Consider the following 19,288-nt stretch of genomic DNA (forward strand, 5'->3'; position numbering starts at 1 on the left):
GGTCAGCCCACGTATATGGAGAGAGACAGCTTCTGCTTTGGTGCTGTCCCAGTTACCAGTTAGAGGGCTTTTGCCTGAGCCACAATACTGAAGCTCTCAAACTGACTGACAAAGTTGCTCTTTTCGGTCATTCTCAGGTTAGCGATGCCAATTAAGTATAGCTTAATAAATAAAGCTCAATAACATGAATTCCTGTTTTTTTTCAGCTCCATTTCATTAAAACACATATCTTACCTGTTCACTTTGGCTTAGAGTCTACAGATATTTAATAGAATTGTTTAATCTAGGCTGAATTATTTTAGTTCTATTTATCTTGGACTACAACTTTATCAGGTAAGTTGACTTCAGTTAATTCAGAACTATGCAGCTAGGATTGCGCTAAGCATTCAACCTAGTGTCCATATCTCAGCCACTTTGTCATCGCAACATCTGGCTTCTGGTAAAACAGCGCATCCTTTTCAAAGCTATGTGCCTCGTATCTAAAGGTGTATATACCTCACATCGTTAATCGCTGCAGTCTAGATTTTGCAGGTATTGTCCCTCCTGACAATTCATATCAGCAAATCAAAGCCTTCTAACTATGTCCAAATTCTGAAGTAAAAGGGTAGTAGGCATGGCACTCTGAGTGGCTCCTGCCACATATTGGAATGATTTTCCCAAGCATCTGAATGTAGAGTCCAACTTACTGAAATTTCATAAAAAGCGTAAAAGGTGGTTGTTGCCCTCCACTTTACTTACAGGTTAGAATTCATAGTAAACTAAATTGTTGAGTGGGTTTATTCTACAAAGGAAGAAAACAAATTATGGGTGTACACAGTGCTTAACAAATACTCAAAAATGAATAAAATCAAAGCACAAGAAGTGCAAGTGCAAATAAATGAGTGAGCCACAGAACATGAGAATAAGTGCAATTAATTAATTATGAGTGACTGAATGTAAAAGTAAGTGCGGAAGGTAGGAAAATAGGAGTATGTCACTGTGAGTGACAGTAAGAGTGAGAGTGAGCCCAAGAGCCCATAAGAAGTGCAAGCAAGTGAGAATGAATAAGTAAGAGAAAGTAAGGGAGCATATGTGAGAATAAGTTGTAACGCTTGCAAGTCTGCTATTGGCACAGGCATTCTGAAGGTTATTTTTAGCTCATAGAGGCACACATGGCAAAATGCAAGCACTGACATAATGGAGCAATTCTTAGAATGACAAGCAAATATGACAAAATACTGGCACTGGTATACGACGGGTAATGTTTGGCATATAGGAAATACATGGCAAAATACTGGAGCTGGCATACTGAAGCAATTCTTGGCATAACGGACACCTGTGAACAAATTCTGGTGATTGAACACTTGAAGCAATTCTTGGCATAGGGGAGGACAACTTTGACATAACTGAGTAGAAAAAACCCTGACAAAATGTTTGCCCTGACATCCTACAGGTTATGTTTGACATGAGGGTTACTCACGGTACATAGGCATCACTAATCACAAAATTCTGGCACATTTTATGTAATTTTTGGCCTAAGGGGGCAACCATTCAGCCTTTTGCACAAAAAGGTCATTTTTGACTTTTCGGGGCTCCTGTAGTACATAGTACACTTCCCACCATAATGGAATCCACTCCTGGTGGGCTTTAGGTTGCATTGGCTTTGCACATCATGAAAGGACTTGAATATTTAATGAGTGTTCTTTCAGAGCCTAGGGCACTTGAGCAAATGTATGCTGAAATTGTGGTATAAAATCCATTACTTGACCAATTTTTTAAAACGTTTTATCAGGAAAAAATCCAAACCTTCCCTAAAGAAACAAGCTGTCACTCGCTGAAATTCAGGGCAAGTATTACCACCCAACACTTTCAAACATCAGCCACAGCCGCAAGAGTGGAAGGTAAGCAGTGTCTTGATAAGCACTGGTTACTTTCTGCAGCTTTCACTGGGGGTCGGACATTACACTTTAGGTTTTGTAAACTAAATCCAGCAGTGCAATGTGCACACTTCTTATCAAATAATAAAAGCTAAAAACAAACACATTTCTAAACAAGTTGTTGTCATGCTTCATTATTGCAACTACATGGCAAATGGTGTTAATAACTAAACATTTCACCTCCGTACTTCATACAAGTGACAATGACTTGCACATGATCATAAATCATAATGTATTAAAATAAGGACTCACTTAAGCCAATAACAGAGTTCATATTCAATATATGGACTACAGCAAAAATAAAGCCACGTGGTCATAACTACTACTGTTTTATGATTTATCAATAAATTTCTTGTTACATTGTACACTAAGGAAATAATAAAACATGACAATTTGTGCTGTAAATATTTTAGGTTCCCAGTGCTGTTCTGTCTTTTGGGACACCATATCCTCTATAGACGAACACACTTTATGTGTAATGCAAAGAGAAATGAGTAATGAGTTAGGTGCTATTTATAATAGACGTGTCAGTGTTGTGGTGTTATATTAATCATGCATTTACTAAGGAACTTAAGCAATACCATTTTTGTTACGTCATGTGACATAAATTCCTAGGAAAAGTCAATGTCAAAGATAATATAATGACACTTCCTATGATTTCATTATGGTCAAAGGGTATGTGATGTTACTTCTGCCACCCCTAGCATTTTGTCAATTTGACATCAATTCTCCTGAGGATCAAGGATAAAAAGGGATACGTGGATATCAATTTGGGGCTCCTCCGTAAAAGGGCCCAGAACACTAAAAGTGAAACATCCTGGGTTGTCAAAATTGGGCCCCAGTAATTCTGCTTGCAGTGGGACCCTCCAACCCAGATTTCTCACAGTAGGAATAAGGGAATTCATTTTGAAAAGCTTTGAAGGTTCTTAATTTGTCAGAGATATGTGGTTTGGCGATCCACAACCTTGAGACTTTTTGCTCAAATTGTGTGGCTGACAACTTCTCTCTGTTCAGGAGCTACAAGTAAATTTGATTAAAATTTAGGGGTGGTTTCTGGCTTCACATATGACAAGAAAAAATGTATCACCTTGAGGTTTTGAAAAAATAAAGCATGATGCTTTCTGTAAGTTATGAAGATTAACTCTTCATTTTATTTCGACCAGAACAAGAAAATAAATCTTGTTGAATAGCTTAGGATATAGTCAGAGTGAGTATGTAAGTAATCTTTATGGCATGTTAGTGGCACCCGGACAACAGAACCTTTTTGTTTCTTTTTCAAACAATATGTACTATCACCCAGTCTACTTCAAAGGGATTGAAAGCTGAGTAGTCCCTGTTTGGAGTGTAACCTGTTAAATGCGCACATATTACTACAACAACAGTGTTTACCAGTGAGGCGATCCTACTAGAAGAAGGTAACACTAATAAGAGAATAGGAGGTAACACTAATAGGAGATCCTACTAGAAGAAGGTTAACACTAAAACAAGATGCTCTGTTCATCTACATAGGACACACCAGAAGATAAATTGTCTATAGGACCACTTATTAATTTGTGCCTCTATAACTTAAATAATAGAAACTAATGTTATCAACATTGAAAGAATGAAATGAAATGCAATTCCTGTCTGAATGCAATCCTACAACTTAAAATTATATACACACACACACACACACACACACACACACACACACACACACACACACACATACACACACAGATCTTCATTGTAAATACTGAGAAACATTAAAGCAGGTTGACCTGAGGACAGTGCCCTCTAGTTAACAACTACTTCAGAACACTGGAATGCAGCATACACTCCCTTTGTACAATCTAAACCAATAGATAAGGCCATTTTTTAAGTCATTTACGTATGGGCTTCTTTCTTAACAACTATGCCTCATGTCCAATGGGTGGCCCAATGAGATAAATCTAATTTTGATACTCGTATACAAGGAAAACATATGTTTAAAGAAGTCACGTACCTGTTCGAATGCTGGGCACAAACAGGAGTCCATTCTCCTTCTGCAGTCGAATGCGATAGTCTTCATACTCAGCTGCTGTTACTTCAAGGAAGTCTCGGGCAGTTTGATCTATGATGAACAAATCATCATCCTCTCTACCATGGACAAGGAGGTCATCTTCTTGCTACATTTTTAAAAGAAAGATAGTTTATTTACACATGTTTCTTTATGTAGTCAATTATCTCTCTCTCTCGATCTCTATCTCTCTCTATCTCTCTCTCTCTCTCTCTCTCTATATATATATATATATACACACACACACACACACACACACACAATCAAACACCCACATTATAGAAATGTTTGTCTATCTAGAAACATGATATAAGTACAAAAAAGCATATTAAGTGAACCAGCAGCCTCTCTCTGATCCAACTGGAAACTCAAACAGCACTAGTGGCAATCAATTACTTACCAAAAATATTCATTTGCCAAGCAATTGGCATTCATACCTTCCAAGGAAATATATATGACACTTGGTACAACCCTCCAATCTAACCCACACTAGAACAAATTATTCAACAGCAAATAAGTGAGTTTTTGAACTGCTGTCCAAGTAATAGAGAATTCATTATAGCCAGAAATTGTATGAATAGTGTCTTGTAAGTTCTTATGTTGATTGATCAGCTTGTGAGTGGTGACAGCTGAAAGTTGAAAACAATGAACAGCACATGACCTTAACAAAAGCACTCAAGACACGCCTTTTCTAGTACTGCCCTCCACATTTCCTGTCAGCAGTGGTTTAGGCCCAAGAATATACAGCGCTGTATAAATCTGGATGCTGGTAATGACTGCAGTACTACTCATGCAGGTGATTGGTAACTGGATTGCTCGGTTTCTTTGCATGTAAGGCTTAGTGAGAGGCGTAAGGTATTGGACTCAGATGCTAATGTCAAGGGGATGTAAGTGGATGTGAAGACATTGTCTTTTCCTCACACTTGTAAACTGGTTGAGATGTGTTAAGTTTTTCCATGTCTGTCCACAAACTGTCTTGTAGCACCTGGAGCCATTGTGAATTTTACATGGATAGCTTATAACAGTGGTTATCTTTGTGACTGCTAGCCTTGTTAAAAAAGGGCTGTTTACACAATCATAACTGGTGTCAGAACTCTTAGCCCCCAATATGCTAGATAATTGTTTTCTGAAAAACCATATGTGCATCAATTCTACAAATGCAGAAAAACTTTTCAGCCTTTCTTGTGATGCAATATAAACACAGAGGTTTGCATAATTGGAGTCTTGCATTCATACTGATGTATACAGCGCGAATCGATGGAAAGGAATCAGAGGAGAAAGCTTTTAATGAATAATGGCATGCAGCAGACCAAGGAGGGCTGAAGATCAACTGAGGCACGTAGAAAGGAGAAAGATAAAGGCTCATGATTTGCTCACCAAATGAAGACTTACGTTTGAGCTGCTGACAGTAATTAGATGCAAGAATCACGTATAGTTGATTGTCTATATTTAACCATGATACAGTTTTATTTCTCAGGGCTTACTATTGCTCCCATTGGTTGTCTTAAAAACAATTATTGTGATCAAGCTTCGCCAGTCTTTGACTAAAGTCTGCAGTACCTAAGGTTGAACCCGATGGTCAAAATGATGTTTGCATGGAGAGCAAGGATTTGTAGGATTTTGCTTAGAATGATTAGGATGATATGACATGTAACCCTAAAGTGCTGGATTTGGGCAATTTGGGCTGTATTTGTATTGACGTCCTCCTTCAAGTTTAAAATCTCTTTCCTCTAGGATTTAATTAAGGCTTCCAGTTTTCCACTTAAACCGATTTTTACATATAAATACAGACAGAAAATGATTTTTCCTTTGTCTGTATTTATGAAATAGAAATGGGAAAATACTGATAAACTGTGCTGCGCAGCCCCGCTCCAGTCAAGGGTTGCAGCACCAAGCCCCTCTTCCTAATCTACACCTCAACGACCTGTTTAAGATGAGCTACTCGAATTACACATCAGCAAGTGTTGAATGTTAAGGGGGTGGGGCACACTAAGAAGTGCAAGCACCACCTGGTGGGGCCTCCTGGGGTCAGTGCTAATAAAGTAGCCTGTGAATACCAATGAGTGGCAGCAAGGAGACCTGTTAGCAGGTAGTGGTGTACTTAGTGGCAGATGGCAGGCATTGGGGAATTTAAAAACAAACATACCAGCAGTGTACCTAAATGAAGGTGACTATTTCAAGAAAAAATAAAAATTATTGTATTTGTTTAACTGCGCGTGGAATCCCAACTGCTTCTGTGCAATTAGCCCTCCCCGTGAGATGTGTAGATCGCAGTCTCTTTCCTTTTTGCTGTTGCCTTTGTAAAGTAAATTCCCATTTGCTTTCATTCCACTTCTGAACTTCCTCAAAAACATTAGGCTTGATCTTTGCATCACGAGGGGTTAAAACAGGTTGCAGGTTAACTTAGGGGAGAGATTTTGTAGTGCAGTGCGTGCTTGATGCCATCACAATAACAAATATTTAAAAAATTGCTAAAAGAGAGGCTGCATCCCCCATCACCTCCTCCTAGAACCTGCTGCTTAACATTACATGCTCAGTGTGGCCCGTTTGTCCGTAGAAATAATGCACACTTCACATCACACACACACACACACACACACACATAGAGACAATGAATTTTACATGTGTAAATCAGTGTATAGAAATGTTTTATAAGACAAAGGGTGTAGGTGCAAGATTCACGTCATCCATACTGGTAGGCATTTTTTTTAACAGCGCTTGGTCTGAGAAACATAAACTCAGGATTCAGAACATAACACAGTGGTTAGGGTTGACTTTACTAATATCAATTTATTTCTACCCAAACAAACCCTTTGTAGCAAAATTAGGATAATCAAAGACTAACAAAAAACACAGACGAATGCATTGTGTTTACTTAATTTGCCATATAAATATATATATACATAGATATAACTAAACCTATAACAAACAACTGCAAGTGTGCATTGCATATTTAATTAAAAGTGAAAAAATACTAGCTGCAGCGTCGTCTTTTGCTTGCGACAAAAATAAATATGGATAAATACAGATAAATGACCAAAAAATAAAAATGGATAAATACAGACGAAAATGGTCAAAAATATAAATACCATAAAACCGGGAGCCCTAGATTTAATGGAGGAGGTCATGTTCTATCCTATGATCTATGACATCTAATGACAATAATTGAGAGTTAAATAAGTCCATGGATGTGCACAATTAGTTTTAGCATGCCACTTTTAAGCAGTGGTGTAACAAAACTCAAGCCCCCCCCCCCTGCAAAGTACCTCTAGGGGGCCCGTTTTACCCTGGACCCAGTCAGGGGCCTGCTGCCTGTGCACTCTGTACTGTGCTGAGGAGGCCCCCTGAGGCTCGGTTCGGCCCCCGCACAGTGGGGGCCTTTGATACACCACTGTCTCTAAGGGCAATAGAATCATTACTGAGAGTGTACATGGTGCTGCTTACACATGTGGCATGTATGTAATACATAAAGTATTTAATGTGAGCAGCAGTTTATATATATCCATAAGTAAGCACAAAGTTGCTATGAATGCTTACTTTGAAAGACAAATATTTCAGGACTGGTAAAACATGTTTGTGTCACTCTTGACGGAGGCCAAGCAGTGGATCACTGCAAGTCCATAAGAATTTAGAAACTAGTCTCCTTGATTTTAGTAGTTTTCCAATATGTCAGGCTTGTGTTCACATGTTCACAGGCTCATATCAACTTTAAGGAGCCGTCCTTTAAATTGTACAGCACAGCATTGATTATTTCAAAGGTTAAGGTCTTCACCTCTTCAGGATGCATTAATGTACTGCTATTAACTATCAAAATAATTATACATGCACTTTCACATTAGTTGTACTGTGCTATCACTGCATGGGCGTTGAAGGTGGTCTTTTACTTTGTACTTTTCATGGTTTCCAAGTGGTTCTTGTGTATAAGCCTGCTCCCCATACTGTACCAGGTAAATGGCTTGCTTGATAAAATATATCTAACAATTCAAATTATTTTAATGGCATATTTTCCACAATAGTTATTCTAAAGGATTGTGAGCTCCTTGCAAATTTTTGGTCTGAGTCCTCAAGCATAAATCTGAGTTAGAAAAGAATGTCCTGATGAAGATGGTGTGAAAATGTTGGATTAATCACCAAAACAGACGTTAAACTTCTTATGTGGGATTCAAAGAATGAGGACCCAGTAGTATATAAATAGAGATAACAATTATTGTTCACCGTGTAAGCTTTTATTAGAACCTGAAACTTATGTATTATATGTTTGAGTGTATATCAGTTTTTTATATAGTGAAGCAGGATTTTTATGTTTTTGTATTGCATTTGATACAAATTGCACAATGTTTTTGCATGGATTATATGCAAGGATTATGACTCGCTATTTCTATGAAATTGAGAAACAAGCTGTTGAGTGTCTCAATAGCACTTAAATGCCTCTTTCCCACTATTAAATAGCTCTAAAAAGAGAACCAGGAATGCAGATGTCTGTGCTTAACAAAATAGTATCGCTGAGATATTGTGTTTGTTCGAGGTCATGATTCTACATGGAGGCTCTCAATTCATTCTTGAGGTTTCTATTTGCCCACTTCTCCTATGTTCATGCTCGTTTCCTAGCTCCATATTTTCTGTTTTATTCAATGTCCCTACTCTTTTATCCTCTGTGGGTGATTTTAGCCTTAAAATGTTTTAAATCTTTGAGAGAGAAAAAAGCTCCAGGACTTCAAAGGACGATGTGAAAGTATTTGTATTTAAAACAGTTAATATTCAATAACAAAGAAAGAAACAGCAATAGATGTAAATAGATAGCAGTATAAGGGGACAGGCTCATATCAACTTTAAGGAGCCGTCCTTTAAATTGTACAGCACAGCATTGATTATTTCAAAGGTTAAGGTCTTCACCTCTTCAGGATGCATTAATGTACTGCTATTAACTATCAAAATAATTATACATGCACTTTCACATTAGTTGCATGCGTAATAAAAAAAGATTGTGCTATTTATGAATATTTGTTAATTTATGAAGCGAATGCATGAGAAAATAAGGTTTAATTATAAAAGAAAGCAAATCTTTTCACACATGAATAAGCCTGTTGATGCGTGTAATTAAAATGTTTCTCCCTACCATTCCACCCTCCTCCTCTTGTTCTTGCTGGGGGCCAACAACAGACTCCTCCTCCTGATCAGGAGCTACAGCAGATTCCTCCTCGTCATCTTCACGGTCTAAACCATCCTTGCTCTTTTTCTTCACATCCGCCTGCAAGTTTTCCGGATCAGGTGGAAAGTCAAAAGTGAAGAAATTATAGGCTTCTTCATTAGCAGGAAGTCCGGTCTGAGAGAGGGAGAAATTGCAAAATGAGAGAAAAATTAGGACCAGGGGAATCAGTCTATGAAGGGTTAACATTTTTATATAAAGAAACCACTTCTCATGAGTAATTTACGGAAAGCAGGCTAAACCATGCACTCTGACCCGAGGTGGTGACAATATGAGTCCTCAGAACAAGAGTCCTAGAGTCAGATTGTTAAACATCCTACTCATCATCACCAGCAGCTGTTGAAGGGGGTGAAAGAAATGGTGCCAAGTGGTGCTTTTGCTGCAGAATTTTCTTAAAAACACTCATATAATATGCAACTGATTTGGAGTGGGTTCTCGATGGGCACCTTTTGAAATAAATATGGAGCCAAGCAATGCATTTTAAAGTACTATTTCTTTTAAAAACTAATTGGTTAAGAAACCAATTTCTAATGAACTGGGTACGCAATTTGACATAGCTTTATTTTCCAAGTAGAAAAAAACATCATGCTTGGTTTTTACATTCACAATCTTTCATTTTCACATCCTGCCCCATCTAAATAAATTGGGTTTTATTCGCAAAAGTAAATTCCATTGGAAACTTAACTTTATAGCCAGATTTACCGTACTCACTTACACCTGACAGGAAATCACAAAGGGATTTCTGGCAGACGAATGCCCTTTTTGCACAGGCTGTGATTTACAGCGTTACAGGGTATTCCAAGGCATGGTTAGCCTTGAATTTGTGTGAGCAGCCCAAATTACATCTGTGAACATTCACAAACTGCTCACATTTGCCTTTCCTGCAAGATACGAGCTGTGATTCTGCTCCAGCCAAGAGCTGGTGTAAATGGCTTAAAACAATGGGAGGGGAAATGGATTACGCCCTAATTTGTCTGTTGTGTAGGAGAAGGCATTGCTATAAAATATGTTACTCATGCAGGAAAAAAATTATTTGCACAAGAGATTCCATTCCTCTGAGCAGTATCCTCTGTCATTGAGATTTCTGTGCTAAAGGATTAGGATCCTAATTTGGAAAAAGCATGGTTTTCCAAGAAATCCACATGAAAACCCCAATGTATACTGCATGGCAGTCATGGAAATAAATAAAGAAAAAGAAAAAACGCAAAATACAAATATCTGTTCAAATTCTCAAGAACAAATCTCTGTTCCACAGTATCCCTTGACCTGCAGCAGAATGGTGTTCCAGCAGCCATAATGGCCTTGCGATGTAAAATATTTTTGAGAAAAATAGTTTTAAACAGTAGAGGCGCTGGTGAAACGTGACATGTGAGCACCAACAAAACAGACAGTAGGAAGGTTCTACCAATTCAAGGAACAGGATCTAGATTAAACAATAATGCTGAGAAGAACTGGGCAACAGGGCCTTCTGGAATACTCAGATGCCAAAGGTACATGAAGCCAAGTAATTTCATAAACTGGTAAAACCAGAATATCTGTTAAATCCATTAGGTTCGTCTGGTCAATATTGCAACATTATTTACGTTCATATTAACAATACTTTCATAAATAATTGTTACCTAAAATCCTTACTTGTGGTTTTTGTTGGATTCTCTTGATGGCATCAGCAAATTTCACTCTATGTTTTGGCTCAATATCTTGTGTTTCCTGCAGTTCGTCTACATCTTGCTGTGATATATAAAAAATCCAATTGCATGAGATGCAAAATAATATATAAAAGATAACAGTTACAATGCCCCTCTGTCCCTCCTGCTTCTCAAGACACAACCCACCTGACACTGGCAACTGAATGCAAGCAACATAATAGTGACACAGGGAGAGAATCCCTCTTATCAACTCCTGAGAAATCAATATTCTTGCAGTGCTTGCGTCACCCCACTCTTCCAGTGATGTCATAGGGTGCCACCTTTAAATTAGATATTTAGTGCTAAATTCGTGTGGAACCATGGGGAAAGAAGGAAGGGGAAGTGTAATCATATTTCCTCATTGCAGTCTCTAATCTCCAGAAGTACCCAGCAGAACGGAGAAAACACTAACTGGGAATATTAATTCTGTTCATCTATGGCAACAATGTAAACTGAGCAGGAAAAGCACGGAATGGATAATATTTTTGAAACAGCCCAGTACAAAAACCCTCACATCTTACTTCGTAATATCAATACTCCTACCTGCCGTGTGCCGACGAGTGATTTGTATGCTATGATACTTGTGATATACATCATTTCAAAGCACACTTTCAGGTAGTAATGATCTAAACCAGTGAATACAATTAGCACTATTTATTTGATCTGAGACTCAAAATATATGATTTTGTGCTGTAATGGGTTAAGAAAAAGAGGATATAAATTAGCTAGGAGCAGCGCTATTTGTCTTATTATTTCATGGATGAAAAGGTCCTAGCTAGCAAAGCTGTGTGTAGATGGATGCATCTATACCATGGTAACAGCTTTTAGAAATAAATGCCTCTGTTTATTTGGGATGTATTGTTTGGAGACTCATGAATACAAATGAGACAAAATACCTCCCAGAAAAGGGAAATAGAGGTTACAAGCAATATATTTGCAAATCAGATGGACATTGGAGCAATTTAGCATTTGTAGTTTTTTCTTCGCTTGGGAAAAAATGTATTGAAGCAGATTTTGATTTACACATACGGAAATATATACACGTGTACACAGTCACTGTACATTTATCCAGCTTATAATGCTTACAACTGTAAACAAAGTGTATGGTATAAATTACACAAAGGAACCAGCGTGGATATCCTAAGGGCTGGCCAAGATATTACCCACATTTCCTCTGACACCTATGGAAGCAAAGATGAAACATAAAGAGAAACTCGGGTGTCATTGGATATTAACTCGTCCTGTACCCACCATAGCGTGATAGTCGAACATATTCTTCTAGATTCATGTCTCATGGTTTTAGCTCTAACATGGCGAGTTTTACGCCGTCAATAAACTTTTGAGATGCTAATGACTTCCAACGTTGCTCTGATTATCGATTTAACAAAATCTTTAAAAAGATAAGGTGACTGCTTTATGATAAACGTCCTAATTTACCATGCAAATGCAATGTAGTTTTGCTTTGGAATTATACATTTTGCGTTTGATTCAAGGGCAGACATTATTACATGCTGTAAGAGCACAACAGGTATTGTTAAATACAGTAGAACAATTTGGTAAAGACATTACTACACATCGGCAAAATAACATGTTCACACCAGCCTCAAAGGGCAACTAATTTCGAAAAGCTGACACTGGACCAGAGAAAGTTCGAAAAAAATATTCAGCAGCTATGAGTTATCATGAGAATGACATTGCGTGTCAGCTTTTCACAAATACTGCATTCACAAACACCATCTTTCTTACCTCAAACTTAGTGGTTGCTGCTCTGTTTCTGATGCTTGACAACCTCCTTGGTGGTAGGCTTCCTGACTCTTGCTCTAAAGCACTCTCTGCTTTTGACTTCAATGCATAATAAAAATTAACACCAGTGAATACAATATACAATAGTTATTTATGACAAATGCATCACCGAGCAGTATACTTTTTTTCTAAGTAAAATGTTAGGTATTTTTAACTGGCCCAAAACAAAGATGTGATTTGATACGTTTTAAATGGTAGGGATCATTTTTACTTCAAAATCTTTGCATCAACCTCCAATAGGATTTCATCAAACAGATGAGAAAAAGTGGCTAAAATATTTATATCCACCTCATCCTACATGACATCATCAGGAGCCTCCAACCAACCTATGCCCCACCCCGCAACTAGCAGGGTGCAACCAGTCAATTGTTACCAATACCCTGGCGCACATGGCAGGCTGTCCAACAGTCACCAGCGAAAAGCAGACCCCTCTGTCTCACGGATATAAGTGTATTGTTGAATACCAGTAGCGGCTCACAGGGCAGGGCGGCGTGGGGGGAGGTGAATTTATTTTTTTAAACGTACCTGAATGTGCCTCCGCCTCCACCACAATCGCACAGCTCCTTTTTCCTTTGCCGCAGGCACAGGCTCCCAGCCTGCCCTGCGGCCAATCTGAACGCTGCTTGACAGCAGTATTCGGATTGGTTAGAGCACCCAGCCGGGGCGCTCATAGGCAGACTAGGAGAGTCTGCCTGACAGAGCTTAGTGCACATGTATGTTTGGCCGGCCAGAGACGGCCGGCCAAACATACATGTGTACTGAGGGGGAGTGCTGAGCACTCCCCCCTGTGCTCGTCACGGCCTGTGGCCCCTCCCCTTCTACAATACAATGATAATAATCATAGTTTATAATCGTTGTATTGTAGAAGTTTGGCAGCTGCTGCTGCTGGCAGGGAAGCCATGCTCCTCTGCCCAAACGGAGGAGCCACCCCTGTATACATACTTCGAAAATAACTGAGGATACAAGTAGAGCAAATGAATGGGAAACTATGAACGTGTTTCTGAGTGGGGACTGTATTGGCAAGATATACAGAATAAGGAGCCAGCTGTGGGCTGAACTGACAGATAAGGAGAAGAGGGTGGCTCATTTACAAAACTCAGAGGTTACAATTCCTAAGTCGCAGCCTGAAACAGTGCAATTCGAGAGGGCATAGGGATAGGCTTTAAAGATTCACTTTGAAAGAACAAAAAGACTCCACATGAAGATGGGTAAATTTGGTAGGCTCCTAGCCTGGTTATTAAAAGGAAAGCTAGTCCCATCCCCAGTAGTTGTCCTGAACTACAGCACCATAGCATTGACACAACTTGGAATTGATGAAGTCCTAAAACACCACCTAGAGGTCGTAAACAAGGCCCAAGGCTTTATTTTCTGTAGCATATTATCTCGTAGGAACGGAATGATTCTCCCCAGATTTACAGAGACTATGATTGAGGATTTAGAGTTAGACATCCAGCAACAGAAAATGAAGGAGGCTAGATAGTTGATGCCCAGAGGAAAGGCATCCAGGAGCAACACCTTCCTGAGTGGACTCTATCAAGCCCTGACACCTCAACTATCAGTGAAACTACTTGAGACCTACAACAAGGCCAAGCAGTCAGGCATTTTCAGAGACCCTGAGAGAAGGCATCATTAGTATGATGCTAAAACCCAGCAGAGGCTACTGGGACTCCATCATGTATGCCCTTAACCATGATCAACTAAGGCATTAAGATACTATGTAAGGGGTGGGCGTGGTTTGGCCACTGAAGAGAATGGCCGCCTGAGGACGAAGCTCTGCGCGCCGAGCCAGATTTCAGCTACGGCGGGGCAGCATACGCCTCAGGCAGCCTCCCAATAGCCTCCCGGAACTGCAGGACGCGCAGACCGGGGAGGCAACAGATCCTCTCAGCGGGACACAGCGCCCGCAGCAACATCGGACGCGGAGTCATCGGAGGCCTACGGACATGCGCCCGACCGCGGCCTAGAGTGAGAGGCTCACCCGTTCGAAGAAGCAGCCCCGGGGGAATCGGCGCTACGACTGCACTTTGGAAGGACAGTGCGGTCAAGACCACCAGCTCGGGGCTGGGGGGCGTAGGGGTAAGCATCAACGGAAACGGAGCCCCCCTCATCCTCTCTCCCCCTCTCCACTCAAATCCACTAACCACGGGCAGCACTGCAATCCTCAGACTACCCGCTCCACAACCTGGCATAGGAGTCTCGGTCCTATTTCAGCTACAGCGGGAGCGGCATGCGCCGCGGGCAGCCTCCCAGCAGCCTCCCGGAACCGCAGGACGCACAGATCGGGGAGGCAACGGATCCTCTCGGCGGGGCGCAGCACCCACAGTGGCATTGGACACAGAACCATCTGAAGCCTGTGGCCGTGCGCCGAGCCGCGGCCTAGAGTGCGAGGCCCGCCGGTTTGGAGAATTGGCCTCGGGGAATAGGCGCTGCGGCCGCACTCCGAAAGAGCAGAGCAGTCGAGCCCCGTACCCATGGGCAGCGCTGCAATCCTCGGACTACCTGCTTCACAGCCTGGCATAGGAGCTCTGGTTTAGCAGTGCATAAAATAAGACGCGCGGCTCCAAGTGACTCTCTGCGTGTAGTACAATAATGCAGGACATTTTTCAACCCATGAGGGCTGTTGATCCCCAACTGCAACGCACATGCCTTGAAGGGAGAGGTCATCTCTATACATCTCTATTGGGTGGTGGAGAGGTGAAATACCACCAAGGGGACAGAGTGGCAAGTCGAAGGAGGCGAAGGTGGGGACCACCAACGGAGGGACAAAGTGGAAAAAGGCGAGGGTGGTGAAAACGGTGACACACTAGCAGAAGGACTGAGTGAAAAGACGCGGGTGGTGAAGAGGTGGCGTACCATCAGAAGACTAGAGTGAAAGGATGAGGGCGGTTGAGGGGTGAAGTACCACAACACAAAGAGGACGGAGTGAAAAGACTGGGGTAGTGAGGAGGAGAAATATCAACCGAAGGATAGAGTGAATAGATGAGGGTAGTGAAGAAGTGAAATACTAGCAGAAGGACAGAGTGAAAAACAAGGACGAGACAGGCACCCATATCGGGGCAACACGGAAACGGAGGGGCAGAACCCGGTGCCCAATGACAATGTCACCCTTCGCGACACAGTAAATGTTCTGGTTCAACTTTTCGCCCCCCTCCGTCGCCATAGACTCAGTTTCTTTGATAACAACCTCATTGCCTGAAAGAGGTCTGAAGGCAGATTTCAGCATACAACACAAATAGCGGCTGTCACAGGGAGTGGGACCTAATAACATATAGGCGGCCCAAAAGGAAAGTGGGAACAACCCCCCACCGCCCACATAGCCTCTTAACTAGCCCACACCTCGTGCCAACTCATCCCCCTCCCCCCCAATCATTGTCTACGAGGACCATCCTCCTTCAACAGATATGGCCTCAACGCCTAAACCTAAAGGGCATAAGGAGAGTGGTCGGCATACACTGTCCTCATCATGTGCCCACAAAACAAAATCTACCCTCTAGAGTTCCTCACACTCCGAAGGAAATGCCCAACGGGAAACCTTCAGGCACACACTCCAGACACCTTCCGTTCTCAGAGGCTATCACACAATCAAAACCCATGAGAGCGCAAACGGCAACACCGGGACCAATGCCCTAGCCAACGGATCCTCCTACCCTGGAAGCCACAGAGCATATACTACAGGAGATCGCCTCAGTGGGACGTCATCTCGAGGCAATGGACCTGAAGATTACAGATTTAACCATAACATCCTCCTCCATCCGAGCGGATATAGCCGGCTTCAAAGACATAGCGGACGCTCTAGACCAACGACTCACTGCTGTGGAGGATCAAATGGCGGCACTACCGGACCAAGAAACTGAACTACGATCCCTCCGAGCAAAGGTTACTGACTTGGAAGACCGGAGTCGCCAAGACAATATACGCCTTTTCGGTATCCCGGAACGCAAGGAAGGATCTGATATCAAAGCCTTCCTCCAATCACTCCTGCCCAATCTCTTCGGTAGTGAATTCTCACCACCACCAGAATTTCAAAGAGTACACAGAATCGGCACACCCCATAAAGCTACTTCCGACAAACCACAGCCTATCATAGCATGCTTTCTAAGACATGAACAGGCTCGACAAGTCCTATCTGCAGCTAAAACACAAGGACCGGTCTCTCTAGACGGCCATGAGATCAGAGTAGCTGCAGATTTCTCTAGACTGACAAATGAAAAGCGTTCCTAGCCATTAGACCGCAACTTAAGACCCTAGACATTCAATATGGCCTTTTCGAACCCGCAAGGATGTGGATCACTTACTGTGGTAAATCCAAAGATTTCACCGAACCGGATGACCTCAGCTCATTCCTCAATGATCTTGCTTCATATCCCACGGACATCTCATCAGGACCCTGACTCCTCCCAGGCCGGGACCAACCCCTCAGCTGCACTCTTACGAGCCCAACCCCAACGCCCTGCCTCCCACAAGAGAGGCAGAATGTATGACCGCCTTCCTAAGCCACAAGACAACAGTGAACAGGTACTACAGGCAGTAATGGACCATACCCAAGACATGGGCAGGGACAAATCCCGTTCCCCCCTGAATGATGCCTCAGGTCACTGAACATCAAGAATACTCAGAATCTCGAAGGAATGCCGGACCTGCATTCAGCAACAGGCCTACCTATCGTTGGACAGATAAGTGGCATACCCAACTGTTCTAAACCAAGACTGCATCCTTGATGGGGAGGGATTTGGGCGGTCTGGGATCCTACTGCCACCCTCTTATTCTGGGATACAGGTTCTTAACGGGTGCTGTCTGTTGACTAGGACATTCTCAACCCACCTCAGAGTCATAGTTGAGACCCCTACACAGATATATAGTGGTAATTCTGAAGGATGTAAAAATTATTTTGAATATGTCATTTTAAACCATATACTCTGCTTTAAACATATATGACCAGATCTTTTTAATATCTGTACTATGAGGTTGAATACTCCCCCCCTCCAGAGGTACCCCTATCACGCCTACCATTACAATGCACTATACGCATTAGGTATGGGAAAGGTTGACTTCATATTAACAAACTGCCTCCCTCATACGAGATCAACAGGGAAGATAGGCAGGGCACCAATATAACAAGGCCATATAGCTATACTGTGTTATCAGTAAACCCATTGGTCCCACCCACACGTAGACCCTAGACTCCAGACCGGTGGCCGATTCTCTACGAACGAGTCGCCACTAACAGAGACACGAACTGTACACACCTAATCGGACTCATGCGGCAAAACCTACCCCAGGCTAACATTAATAACATCATACACATCCCATGTACCCCATCATAGGGCCACTGCTCTCTGAGTCCTCATACGAACCCCTGTGGACTACATTACTATACACTATAACTTATGATGCTCAACGCACTACTGTTACGTGTACATCAAGAATCATATATATTTACAGGCATGAGAAATACTGAATGCCCCCACAGGCCCCTCCCCCCCACCCTTCCGAGCTTGGGCTCCCTCATACATAACCCCCAACACCCCATTACTTACACTTGTGATACGTAACACATAACACAAGGAGGCTGCCTGATGGCTCCCAAAGCTTTTTAAGAAACATTGAAATACCCCCCATTATACCTACAACCCATAACAATATCCTTTTGGCGCGCGGACGCTACAGGTTCAAACCTGCAGATTAATAGACTTATCGATAGCAAGTTTTCTCTTTTTTTTTTTCTTCTTTCTACAGGTCTCTCTTCCATCCTTTACTCATTAGTGCACAAATCAACTCTTTATTTTAAGAGCTTCCCAACCTTTCCTCTAATTGTATAGATCTTATTTACTCCCCCTGGTGACTGAGGCGCCTAGATACATCACGTTTTCACCTCTTATACCACTGTCCTCACTACACGTTCCTAAAAGGCTACTCCCCATTTGATACCCCCGTGTTCTTCCTCCCCATCCCCTTCCCTCCCCGATCACAAAATACAGATATACTCTACAGAGTACACCTCACCTATACAGCACTCATGGGAACGACAACCCTGCTCACAATCCTCTCCTGGAACGTACATGGTATGACCCACTATGTCAAATGACAGAAGGTACTATCCTATTTACGCTCTAAACATGCTGATATTGCCCTGTTACAGGAAACGCATCTAACCTCAGCGAAATCTGAAAAACTTAGTAGAGACTGGGTTGGCAAAGTGCTCTATAGCGGAAGACCATCCATGCCCGACAAAACACAGGTACTGGGAGGAAATGCGGGGTGGCAATTCTAATTCGTTGTTCACTGCAGTTCCGGTTGCTCAAAACATGGCACGACCCGGAAGGTTGTTACTTCCTTGCCAAAATTAAGGTAGGCCTTTCCACAATCTGCATAGGTTCAATATACGCCCCAATAGGCTCTAAACGCACTTTCTTTCTCTCTCTCAACCGGCTACTCACGCAGATTGGCGCCCCCCAATACATACCGGGAGGAGACTGGAACATTGTACAAGATGCCATTCTTGATCGCATAAGTGGCCTCGATGCAGGCACCAACACAGATAGGGCCCTACTCCGTGATGTCCTCTCTGACCATGGCTTATTGGACTGTTGGCGCCTACTACACCCCTCTGACCACCAATACACTTTTCTCTCCCCAGTCC

At 42.0% G+C, this 19,288-nt stretch overlaps 1 protein-coding gene across 1 annotated transcript in view; it reads right to left on the reverse strand.

Annotated features, from left to right (window-relative positions):
* The window catches only part of CC2D2A (coiled-coil and C2 domain containing 2A), a 353,444-nt gene that overhangs the window by 265,104 nt on the left and 69,052 nt on the right, over window positions 1-19,288 (reverse strand). Inside the window, exons 5-8 of the mRNA XM_069202617.1 lie at window positions 12,592-12,687; window positions 10,793-10,888; window positions 9,071-9,277; window positions 3,901-4,063 (exon numbers count right to left, since the gene is read on the reverse strand). Of these exons, the coding sequence (XP_069058718.1) occupies window positions 3,901-4,063; window positions 9,071-9,277; window positions 10,793-10,888; window positions 12,592-12,687 (562 nt within the window). The remainder of the gene's footprint in view (window positions 1-3,900; window positions 4,064-9,070; window positions 9,278-10,792; window positions 10,889-12,591; window positions 12,688-19,288) is intronic.

This window comes from Pleurodeles waltl, chromosome 1_2 (assembly GCF_031143425.1).
Source record: "Pleurodeles waltl isolate 20211129_DDA chromosome 1_2, aPleWal1.hap1.20221129, whole genome shotgun sequence".
In the NCBI taxonomy this organism is placed as follows: Eukaryota; Metazoa; Chordata; class Amphibia; order Caudata; family Salamandridae; genus Pleurodeles; species Pleurodeles waltl.